This window comes from Lissotriton helveticus, chromosome 6, assembly GCF_964261635.1.
Source record: "Lissotriton helveticus chromosome 6, aLisHel1.1, whole genome shotgun sequence".
NCBI classification, from domain to species: Eukaryota; Metazoa; Chordata; class Amphibia; order Caudata; family Salamandridae; genus Lissotriton; species Lissotriton helveticus.
Window position 1 is genome coordinate 718,407,563 of NC_136067.1, and position 12,744 is coordinate 718,420,306.

Here is a 12,744-nt window from a genome sequence, read left to right on the forward strand (position 1 = left end):
TTTTCTTTGTTTCTTGAATACCAGTTGCTTTACACCTGTTCCTTTGATAAAGCCAGACTTCTTAAAGCCACAGTTCTCCAGGTTGAGCTAACGTTTTGCAAATGAGCCTGACCGGACCCAAGACTGGTTTGTGTGCTTATTACTCTGTGAGGTCACACAACCCCCACCATATCATAAACCACTTTCTTCATATCCAGTTCCCAAGAGGTTGACATATCACACTGTACAGTGTCAGAACCCATGACTTATTGTCTGTCCCAGAATCTCCAGAAACTGGTGAAGACGGTGCCTCACTAACCTTTGTAGGCTACTCATATCCTTATCACTGGAAAGGGTAGTATTCAACAGTGTCATCACTGACACACTAAACACAAAACAGCATAGAAGATACACAGTCACTGAAAAAAACAAAAGTTAAATAGTGACGTTATAATTAGGTCTTGTAATTTATCTTACTTTACAATAGAAAACAACCTTAGAAATTAACTGGAAAAAACAAAGGTTAAGTAACGTTATCGTTAGGGCAAAATTTCAGTGACAACATAACGTTTTAAACTTAAAAAAACAATGGCATTCACCGGTTATAATTTTCTCAAGTAACTGTAACTCGTGGCCTAGAGTAACTATAACTTGCGCCCCCCCACACAGTCTTGTCATCAATGTTGTCATTTCAGATGTTGCAGTCATGTTATAAATGATGTCATAAATAATGGCATGAGCCAGGTAATATGTGGGGTAATTTTGAGTGCGGGGCTACTTAGATGCATCAGTTTCTACAATACTTTGTATAGGGAGAAAGCTTTTCTCAAGACCTCCGATTAATAATATATATTGGCGCCTTACAGAATAGACCTAAGTCCCATATCGTTAAAATATGTGATTCAGTTTCCGTGATTCAGTGTCCCGCCCTAATAATCAGCACAGTAATCTACACGGAAATCAAACCCTATCTTTTAACTTCACTGAATGAATCTGCAGAATCTGAATGCATTTATGCCTTTAGTAATGGTCACTCATCAAATTAAAACAAATCTAATTTCTGACATCACAGTCATGAAACAAATATATATATTTCCCCATCTGACATAATTTCTTTTTTTTAAGTATTAGAATCGGTATAGTCACTCCAGCTAAATGTTGGGTGCTCGTGATTAAAATCAACAAAAGTAAAGAACTAGTTAATTGTGTTTAAAAGTCATAGGTATCTCCCACACTGACAAGGGGGCAACTGAGGCGATGGCGGCCTAGAGACAGCTGTTAGATTAGTTTAATGTATATGGGACGCTGGTCTCTGACCAGAGTGAGCAGGATGCATTAAAGTGTACACTGATATTAGTTGATGAGGTCACCTAGTGTGGGTTTCACTGATTGATAGGTTGGGTTGGCTTTTTGACTTGGTGTATGCATTACTGCTTAATTCGTACGGTTTATCGTTTTCAGGGAAGCTAAACATGAAACATACCGATTGCACGTGATGATATGCACCGAATGTTAAATTCAGTATTCGGAAAAATGCAAAAATACGGTAAAAAAAAAAAGAAAAATTGTGTTTCAAAGTCTACCATATTGAACTGTCTTGCTATAGTTAGTTTGCTGCACATTCAGAAAGGCGTTGTTTGCCCGCAGTGATAACGGTGTTTTCTTCTCTTTCAGGCTGGATTAGGTCTGCGGAAGGTAAATAGGCATGTGGATTTCCCGCTCGTTTTGGACCTTGCACCATTTTGTTCAGCTTCTTGTAAGGTATGTATTCTGAGACACTGGTTTAATGAGCTTTCCAATGACTATCAGCTGACCCAACAGTGATCTAAAAAGCCATTTGCTGTACTTTACCTCATGCTCAATATAGTTTGATTTGTGGAAATGCAGATGCTGTAATTTATTTCACAGATCCTCCTGACTTCTAAGCGTTTCAGAAAGGCCAGGACAATAGATTGAAGGACCCTCCCTATTAGAAATTACATTAAGCACCTAGTTAAAACAGAAAACCACACCCCTCAACCCTCATCATGTCGTCCCAGCCTAAAACGAGATTTTAAAAACCTGAAATATTTCCCTGAATTTTATCCTTTATGTAGGAACATAGAGTCTCTCCTTGCTGTGTTGCCTTTGTCCTCTGAAATTAAATGCGCCACCTTTCATGTTTGTGTGAAAAGACACAATGAAAAGTCAAGCAAAACAAAAAGGTTTTCCATGAATATGATATTGTGAAACCAGTTTTTGTATATTAAAAATTTCAACTCCAAACCCATTCATCCATGGCGCTTATTTTTCGCAGGTACATTATGAGTAGCTCGAATCCAGTTTTTAGGTCGAGCATCAGTGTGCAGGACCTGCTGTAATCACATTACAGAATGTACTTACAGCTGCTGCTTGCCATTGGTTAGAAACTCTACTGCTGTTGTTTCCTGGCTCCTTATTGTCCAGTGCTCCCGTTACATCACTTCCGTTTGTAAGAGAGAAGCACCAGCCAACTACAGTTTCCTTACACTGTAGGTTTATATCTTTTTGTTTATGGACGATCTTTTTTTTTTATATATATATAAGCGTCCTATTCCGTACTTTACCCTTAATGGCAGCTGTGCCCCTTTCTTTAGACGAGCCACGACTAAGGATACGGGGTTGCCGGCCAAGGAAATAACAAGCATTATTGCACTACAAATGTTTGTTATTTCCTTAGCCTGCATCTCTGTTTCTTTACACGAGCCACGTCTTAAGAAAGGTATGCGGGTGTCCAAGATGGCGACGGAGTAGGACGTTCCTCCAGGTCCCTCCGGCGCCACAACACCTAAAACATTGACTGGCGTCCTCTCGGGGGCCTTTCTCGCAGTCGGACCGATTGAGGGAGCACCGCGAGGTGGTGCGGATCCGATAGACGCCTTCCCGGTGTCTCCCGCTGCCCGGAGTGAGGAGTTGGAGGAGGCGGCAGCTGCGGGCCTTTGAGTACGGGGGCCCCGGAGCGGGGAAAGCGAGGAAGACCCGGCGGCACCGCCTACCACGCCCACGAGCCTTGATCCGTGGGGCGATTGTAGACTTGCTGCGGCGAGCGACTACGGAGCCAAACTGAAGCCGGGTGCTCCGCGGCCGGAGCGGCCTGAGCCTCGCGGCCGGCGACGAGAGGTGGGGAACGGCAGCCCGAACCACCCGAGGCCGGGGACTTGAGGCCTGGTCAGCGCGGGGATTGCCGCATTGGGAACTCCCGGCCCCCCACCAGGTACGGCCACTGACGCGGCGGCGGATCGTGGGTGCATTTGCAGGCCGTCCCCTGGAGTGCTTTCACCTAGCTTCCCCCACCGTGAGCGGCGGCCTGTTTGGGGCGGGCCTTCGAGCGCGGAGCGGGCCGTGTGCGGCCCTGGGCCTCCAGCGGTGAGCTGCCCTGAGCCTGAACAAGGGTGAGTTGGCAGAGAGGTGTGGGACTTTGGCGGGACGCCTCCCGCTCCGGACAGGAACCGCAATCGCGGACTAGAGCTCTGGCACAAGGACTCCTGACCCGCGGTTCCCCCCTCGCCCCCTGGGGCCTGCGGGGCTCCGCCGAGCGACTAACGAAAGAACGATAACAGCGCCATTGGGACCTGCCTCCGCTTGGGCCCCCTCCCGCTGCCTGCGACTGCGGCCTCCCTGAGGCTTGGACTTCCCGACGCGGGGATCTGTGAGGCTCCCAGCCCTGAGTGCCCTCCCCTGAGAGGGGCACGCTGTGAGGTGCGGGGTGCATCTTGTCTGGGGTGACCTACTGGAGACTGCGCAATGGCAGGCAGGTTCCGCAAAGAGAAGGACAAGCCGGGCAAAGAGGGCCAGCCAGGGGGGAACTCATCATCGACCCCACCGGGTCCTAGTAGCTCACCTAAGCAGAAGGACAGCGATGCCCCGGCCACCAAGGCCTTTATGATGGAACTTTTTGTGGCAATAAAAGAGGATATCAAGGAGCTACGCACCCAGCTTGCCTCGGACCTCCGCGAGGTGCGGAGGGACGTCGACGGCATAGGTGAGAGGGTGGCGACGCTCGAGGAGCATGACCTGGGGCTAGCTGGTGTTGTGCATCAGCTGCAGCAAAATGTACTCAGGCTCACGGAACAGAACCTAGATCTCCAAGCTCACGCTGAGGACTTGGAGAATCGTTCCCGCCGGAATAACATTCGCATCCGGGCAGTGCCATGCGAGGGAGAGGCCGGAGACCTGCGGGGCTACGTGGAGGCCTTTTTCCTACAGATACTGGGTGAGGATGATCTGCGAGAAATCTGCATGGACAGGGTCCACAGAGTGGGCCTACCAAGAGGGGCTGGGGCTCCGCCCCCGGACATCCTGGTGTGCGTCCATGACTTCCAGCTCAAGGAGAGAATACTGCGGAAGGCTAGGGGGATCCCCACTCTACAATTTCGGGACCATCGGCCCCAGCTGGACCAGGATTTGGCTGCCTCTACGCTCCAGAAGCGGCGTGACTTCCAACCAGTGACAGCCTTCCTGCGTGAGCGGAATGTGTCCTACTCCTGGGGCCACCCATTCAGACTCATCTTCAGGTGGCAAAACAGGCTGGTCCAGATCAGATCCTTACAAGCTGCCAAGGACCTCCTTGGCCTGGATGACGCTGTTCCCTCCTCGAGAGATGGGAGCCCCCGATCGCGACAGCGGCAGTGCTCTCCATCCTGGCAGAGAGTGGGGGGACCGACGACGGTGGCGAGATTAGATCCCACAACAGGCATACAGGAACGTGGAGCAGCGGTCGCCGCGGTGGCGTCAACGACAGTGTCTCCCTCACTGCACGGCTCTTCGGCGGCCTGATCCCGAGAGGGGCACCGACTTGGCGCCGGGGGGGGGGCCCTCCCCCCCCCTTCAGGTACTGTGGGACATTATGTTCTCTGTGGAAGAACACCACGGTAAGGGGTCCTGGAGGAACGTTGACTATGGACTTGACCCATATGGTTCGGAACTAACTACTGTGACACGCTTCCTGGGTCCTTTGAAACTTTTCCTAGTTCTGGTTGGGGTAGTTTGGTTCTTGGGGGTAGGGCGGGTGGGGAGGGGGGCAAGGGGGGGTGGGGGAGGGAGTGGTGGTAACCGGGGTTGGTGTGACTGCGTGGAATTCAACTGGAAGTCTGAAGTGTGGCTGTGGTTATCCGCGAAGTGGCCTCTTGGATGTACTATGGGCTCCAGTGGAGTGTCCCTCATACTGATAGCGGAGGCTGTTCCGGGGCATGATGGGAGTGGCGATGGGGGTGGCGAGGGGCTCGCCTGGTTGCCCGAGGCCGGTGGGGGAGGACTGTGGGGCGGGGCGGGGAGGTAGAGTCGAGATCTGGCACGTTGGCTAACCCCTGCGGTCGCCTATATGGTCCTTGATAATGATAGTCATGGTTTGATTCGGGGGAACATGCGGCTTGTTCGTCTTGAGTTGATTGGTCATGTGTGGGTTGCTGTGTACCATCTGGAGGAGCGAGGGGGGATGACGGATCTGTAATGCCTCTGATCATAGGCACGTGGAACGTGAAGGGCCTGAATTCCCCACAGAAGCGTCAGAAGGTCTGGAAGTACATAGTTGACCATCACTTAGATGTGGTGGTCCTCCAGGAGACCCACCTTGCCCGTAAAGACGAAACTAGGCTGAAGCATAAACAATTCCCCCTCATTTATCGATCCTCTGCTGCTACGAAGCATAGAGGGGTGGCCTTAATGTTTCGCTCCACCCTCCATTTTCAACCCGTGGGGGTCCGGAATGACAGGGAGGGACGTTGGCTGATGGTCAAAGGAGTGCTCCTTGGCAGGCCGTGCACGTTCCTTGTTCTCTACGCCCCAAATGTGGGTCAAAACGGTTTCCTGCAAGATCTTCTGCGGGAGGTGGAGGACTTTGTGGAGGGTGAACTAGTGGTCCTGGGGGACTTTAATTTGGTCTGGGACAGAGACCTGGCCTGTTCCCACCGCCTGAGGTCCGACGCCGGCCTCTTTGGCGCTGATACCCAGGATATATTTGGGGACCTGGGCCTTCTGGACGGGTGGCGGGCCCTTCACCCTCAGACTAGGGACTACACTTTTTTTTCAATGTCCACCACTCTTACTCTCAATTAGATCATATCTTTGTGAGTCAATCCTTACGGGGCGATCTCCAAAAGGGCAGTATATTTCCTCTGTCGGTATCGAACCACAGTCTACTGGCGCTCAGTCTGACGTGGTCCCACGGGACGACGGCCCATCGCAAGTGGTTTTTCCCACCGTCCTTAACCCGGGACGACACGTACCGTAAGGAATTGCGGAAGAGCGTTCGCGATTTCTTTGACCTCAATCGGGTGGAAGACACTTCCATCTTCACTGTATGGGACGCCTTCAAGGCCACCATATGGGGTAAGTGCATGGCACTCAACTCCGCGCTTAACAAACTGCAACGGACTGAAAGGGAGGGCCTAGAACTGGAATTAACGTCACTTGAACAGGCGCACAAACAGAACCCCTCTAGGGTAACACTTCGCCCCCTGACGGCCGTTCGGAGTAAACTTCGAGCCCATTATAATAATCGGGCGGAGTTTACCTTGCTGAGGCTAAGGCGCCTTTCCTACTCCCAGGGTAGAAAGGTTGGGAAACATCTGGCCCGCCAACTCAGGGACAAGAGGGAGAAGGAGTACATAGGAGGGGTCCGGGATCCGACGGGCACCCTGACACACCGAGACGGGGATAAGGCGAACCTCTCTGGGGACTACTATGCCGCCCTCTACTCGGGGGAGGCTCTATCCGCGGACGCTCAGGAGGCATACCTGCGGGCGCACCCACTCCCCCAGGTTTCCGCGGAGTGGAACGATCTTCTTGCGGCCCCCATTACGGAGGAAGAGGTTGGAGAAGCTATAAAAGCGCTGAAACCGCATAAGGCGCTGGGCCCGGACGGATTCACCACTCTGTTCTACCAGACCTTCACTGCGGCCATTAGTGGATTCTTGGCGCGGTTGTTCAATACCATGGGTGAGACAGGAATTACTTCATGCTCCATGGCGGAGGCGGCTATCTCAGTCATCCCGAAACCAGGGAAGGACCCTGCCGCTTGTTCCTCCTATAGGCCCATTGCACTACTCAATGTGGATGCCAAGCTGTACTCATCCATTCTAGCACGTAGACTGCAGGATTTAATGCCGGCCCTAATTCATCCGGACCAGTCCGGCTTCATCAAGGGCCGTCAGACGCATGACAATACCAGGAGAGTGGTCCACCTCATTGAGAAGGCCACCCGCTTTAGGATCCCGGCGGTCCTTGTAGGCCTCGATGCCGAGAAGGCCTTCGACTGTGTAGATTGGAACTTCATGTTCCGGACCTTGGAGGCTTTTGGTTTTTCAGCCAAGTTTCTCAAGATGCTCAGGGCAAACTACAGCAGCCCCCGCTCGAGAGTCACGGTAAACGGTCATTGTTCTGCCTTCTTTCCACACTCCCGGGGATTACCCTTCACGAGGGAACAACATAAAATCTCTCTTTTCGCGGACGATGTTCTGCTATCCCTGGCGGACCCCGCCCACTCCCTTCCCTATGTCCAGGAGGTACTGGAGTGTTTCAAGAAAGTTGCGGGATTTAAGGTCAACTTAAATAAGTCCTATATTCTCAACCTGACGCTCCCCCCGGCTGAGGTCGACCGCCTGCGGCCGTTGTCGCCGCTCTCGTGGTCCCTCACTTCCATAGTGTACTTAGGGGTCCACCTGACCCCCACCATTGGGAAGCTATTTGCCGCCAACTTCCCCCCACTCCTGACGAAGATTAAGGGTGAGCTAGCCCGCTGGAAACCTATGTTTATCTCGTGGCTGGGAAGGGTCCACGCGATCAAAAAGTCCCTATTACCTAAACTGCTGTACCTTTTCCAGGCCTCACCCATAACCCCCGAGAACGATTTCTTCAGCTGCCTCAGATCCATGATGCTCCGCTTCATCTGGCAGGGAGGTCGAGCCCGATTCTCTTTCGTCACCCTCCGGCGCCCGCAGAAGAAGGGGGGGGTGGGCCTCCCGGTCATGCACTTGTATTACAAGGCGGCACAGCTTCGGGTCCTTGTGGAGTGGTCGCAGCCCATGTCCGAAAAGCACTGGCTGCATATGGACTGCTCAGTGGCGGGGAGGACGATTTGTGACTTGGCGTGGAAGCCAAAAGGGGATAGACCCAAAAATACGTACATCAGTACCCCTACGAGTACCACCCTGAAGGTGTGGGACTCGATCTCCCATGATGAGCGATGGACGTCCTTCCCGTCCCCTTACACGCCGATTCATTTTAATCCCGCTTTTCCTCCTGCGGAGCGAGAGGGTCCCTTTGACTCCTGGAGGGCCGGGGGCTGTTACGCCCATATGCACCTATTCCATGGGGATCCGCCACTCACGTTTGCCAATTGTATGCGGGACTACTCGGTCTTGCCGCTGGAGCACTTCCACCACGCCCAGCTGCTTCACTGGGCGCTATCGCCATCGGTTAGAGACGCGGCCACCAGGACGCCCACTATCTTTGAGGCATTTCTTGCAAAAACTTCCACCATGCGAGGAACCATCTCCTTCTTGTACGACCTCCTGCTCTCTACCTCCATTTCTCCGAGGCCACGATATATGGGCCTTTGGGAGGACCTCCTTGGTCGCTCCATTTCGGACGGAGAATGGTCTCATCTATGGCATGACATTGCGAAACACAACCACTCGCTGGATCTTAGGGAGGCCCATCTTAAAACCACGATGGATTGGTACCTGTACCCATCTAAATTGAAGAGGATTTTTCCGAACTCTTCGGACAGGTGCTGGAGGGGCTGTGGGTTGCTGGGCGATTTTCGCCACATATGGTGGGATTGCACGATCATCCGTCCTTACTGGGCGGAAATCCTGTCCCACATCAAGGAGATCTTGGGCTACCCTATCAAGGACACGCTAGACCATGTTCTTCTAGGCCTTCGAGACCCTGACCTAGAACACCAGACGCGAGCTGATAAAAAGATTCTCTGGCTCTGTACGGGGGCAGCCAAGCTGACATTAGCTGCTGCCTGGAAGACAAAGGAGGCCCCGGCGCTTGCTCTATGGCATGCGAGGCTATGGAGGCTGCTAAGTATGGAACGGATGGCAGACATTTTTCGAGGTGATTTCAAGAACTTCTCCTTCCGATGGGGTCCCCTGGTCCGCTTCCTATCCAGCGGCTTGCCTTCTGCGGTTTGTCCGCCCTCCTTGCGAGGCCTTCATCTATTCCAGACCTAAGTTGCTCTGACTGACTGATTCTGTGTGTGAATGTAAGTTACCACCACTGGGGGGCAGGGTGGGAACGGGTGGGGGTGGGCAAGGGTGTTGGGGGGGGGGTTATGGCGACAACCGCAAGGTGGATTAGCGGGTGGGTGGGGGATGCAGACTATGATTGCCGTGCTATCTATTCGGCGCGCTGGCGGTACGCCGCCCAGAACTGAAGTACTCTGAAGGCCTTGGCCCCCTGCGTCTGAACTGAACTATGCTTTTATGCTCGATATGTAGCTTGCGGCTTGGGCCGGGTGTACTAGTTAGCCGAGTTCTTTGATGTCTGTATACCCGATACCGTAACCCCTGCGAGGGAAGTTGAGCGGGATTGTCGCTTTCTAAGGTTTTATTTTTTCAAAATGTCAATAAAAACAACTTGTACAAAAAAAAAGAAAGGTATGCGCCTGCCATTAAGATGAAAGCGCTGCATTTGGGCAATTTTACACAAAAAAAAGGTTTTGAATTTCACAAACAAATGTGTTTTTTTTTTTTAAAGTGCACAATGCCACGCTTTCACTTTAATAATGTCTGCTGCGATCAATGTTTTTTTACCAATGGCACGCCCAACTTTTTTTTGCCACCAGCGGTGGCCTGCCTACTTTCCTGAGGAAGTGCCGACACTGCTGCAGCCACACCTCCAGGCACCTCTAAGTTGCATTTACCAGCACATACTCCGCAAACTATGCTCAGATTTAATTACTGGTGGTGCTGATAAAGCAATCAGCACTTTCTGCTACTGCTCAGGGAGGAGCGGGGGAGCATGACAGAATCGTCTCAAGGCTTTACTACAGAGCCAGCACCTGCACCATGAACTCCGACGGCAGGAGAACAAGCCTGGTACATGCTGAGTGGGGGGAGGCAGAGGGGAGCACCTCCTTGTGTGCAGGCACTGCTGACTCTGAGCCTGCCTGCCTGGGATCTACATGCTGCTGGGGGTCATCGGCGGCAGAGCCTCTCACAGCTCCTGACCCAGCTGGATGTTTAAATTGTGTTTGCTTTGTGAAGTGGAAAGCAAGAAAAGTTAAAAAAAAATAAAAGTCAGATAAAATGGAGCCCTGAGTGACAGCAGGAAAACCTTCCAAGTGCTTCTCAGGGTTGCTAGCCTCACACCACAGCCCTGCAGAATCTCACCTTCTCAATCCTCTGACTCGTGGCTGCCCTCCCTGCTGGTTTGAAGAGAACAGGTGACGTGTGAGCATTACCGCATCACACAAAGACCAAACCGAGCTAGGGATCCATATCGCTGCAGCCTGCTCTACCTCCAAAGAGATACCAAAGGGGATGATGGACGGAGCGTTTGAGCAAATCAAACACTCACCCCCAGTCAACTGATCTGGGTTTAATCCATCAATTTTCTTTAGCTCACTACACCACCCCAGTTCAGACATGGCCATATGCAAATCAGTCCGACCCTGTGCCTCATGGGAACAGTCCAGCCCGAACTGCCAAGCCATGTCTTCCCTGGACCCGGAAACAAGCATCCTGGGAGCGGTTTCGGGTTCATAACCCTCATCAGCCAGGCTATCTTGAATCCAGTGGCAGAGTGAGCAAGGGACCCACGTCTGGGAATACCATGCCAACTTAGGGCGAACAAAGCGATACCAAAGGGGATGATAGACGGAATCAAGCTCTCCTGGCTGATGAGGGCTGAAAGCCCGAATCCGGTCCTAGGATGCTTGTTTCCAGTCCAGGGAGGACCTGACTTGGCAGTTCGGGCTGGACTGTTCCCATGGGCCACAGGGTTAAGACTGATTTGCATGTGGCTGGGTTCAAACTGGAATGGCATGGTGAGCAAAAAAACGATGGATTTAGGCCCAGATCTCTGTATTGCGGTGAATGTATGACATTGTTCTGTATTCTGTCCATCAACTGTTGTTTTTGCATCTACCTCCAGTCTTGTGCAGGACAGCCAGCAGCAGTGAAATAAAGATGAACTTCGTCTTGGTGAGGTCAGGAAACTTTGCTCGATTCCGCGAGGGAAAAAATCTTGCACACCCCTTGTCAAAATGCCAATTCAATTGTTACCATAGAAATTGTTAATCTTAATAGAAACTCTAAACACAGCAGTTTGTGCCACGTACCTAGATGTTGTAGTGGTCAAGTGACACTTTGAGCAAGTTAAAAGGCCTATTAAGGTAACATCGTTCACAGTGGATTTAAATGTATGTGAAGCCAATTACACACACATTACACTTTAAACAGCCTTATCTTACAACCCGACTCTACCCTAAAATCTAAAAATGCTTTCTTGTTATTCCAGCTCATGTTCATCTTGATTATCCAGTTTGAGGGAGCATGGCGATGTGTTTTAAAAGTGGATCAAACATATTTGATGTATTAGTCCTGTGTTTTACCATCCTCAAAATAGGTTCTTTATTTTTTAATAAAGCACGATGCAGAACAATTATGTCAGCACTTGCCTTTGGTTTAATTGTATTATGAGCATATTATTAAGGCTGTCATTTTATTTGACCATTTATTACTAAAGAATTATGTAAACTTCAAAAACGTAAGTCAGTCGAATCGGACTAGAATTGAATTCTGCCCATTTGTTTTATTGAAATAAGATCAATGTTTTATTGAAATAAGTCATCTTTAGCATTAACTGTTTCACACACTCTGCGCTCCGCTGCTTCGTTACTGTACACAGGACTGTATATCTTGTTCTTTATCTGGTTACAAATGTGGCAGCTGTGTCACTGTTCCAAGTGGTAATTCCCCATTCTAAGTCCTCTAGCCACTGCTGCAGCTGCATCTCTGTTCCCAATGGAAATTCTTCATTCTAAGTCCTCCAGACCGTGCTGCTAACTGCTTCTCTGGTCCCGTTGGTAATTCCTCATTCTAAGTCCTCTAAGCAATGCTGCAGCTGCTTCTCTGTTCCAAGTGAAAATTCATCCATTCTAAGTCCTCTACAGAGTGCTGCAGCTGTGTCTCTGTTCCCAGTGGTAATTCCGTATTCTTACTCGTCTAGGCAGTGCTGCAGCTGCGTCTCTGTCCCCAGTGGTAATTCCTCATCCTTAGTCTTCTAGCCAGCGCTGCTAGCTACTTCTCTCGGCCCAGTGGTAATTCCTCATTCTTAGTCCTATAACCACTGCTGCTTCTCTGGTTCCAGTAGTAGTTCCTTATTCTTAGTCCTCTAGCAACTGCTTCTGTGGTCCCAGTGGTAATTCCTCATTCTAAATTCTCTAGACAGTGCTGCTAGCTGCTACTCTTGTCCTGTCAGTAATTCCTCATTATAAGTCCTCTAAGCAGTGCTGCAGCTGCTTCTCTGTTCCAAGTGAAAATTCCTCCAATCAAAGTCCTCTACACAGTGCTGCAGCTGTCTCTGTTCCCAGAGGTAATTCCCCATTCTTACTCATCTAGGCAGTGCTGCAGCTGCGTCTCCGTTCCCAATGGTAATTCCTCATTCTTGGTCCTCTAGCCAGCGCTGCTCGCTACTTCTCTCGTCCCAGTGGTATTTCCTCATTCTTAGTCCTATAGCCACTGCATCAGCTGCCTCTCTGGTCCCAGTGGTAATTCCTCATTCTAAGTCCTATAA

At 50.9% G+C, this 12,744-nt stretch overlaps 1 protein-coding gene across 4 annotated transcripts in view; it reads left to right on the forward strand.

Moving 5' to 3' along the window:
* The window catches only part of USP45 (ubiquitin specific peptidase 45), a 1,947,146-nt gene that overhangs the window by 1,663,771 nt on the left and 270,631 nt on the right, over nucleotides 1-12,744 (forward strand). For all 4 annotated transcript variants that reach the window (XM_078648210.1, XM_078648209.1, XM_078648212.1 and 1 more), the window contains one exon: nucleotides 1,654-1,740. In XM_078648210.1, coding sequence (XP_078504336.1) covers nucleotides 1,654-1,740 — 87 coding nt within the window. The remainder of the gene's footprint in view (nucleotides 1-1,653; nucleotides 1,741-12,744) is intronic.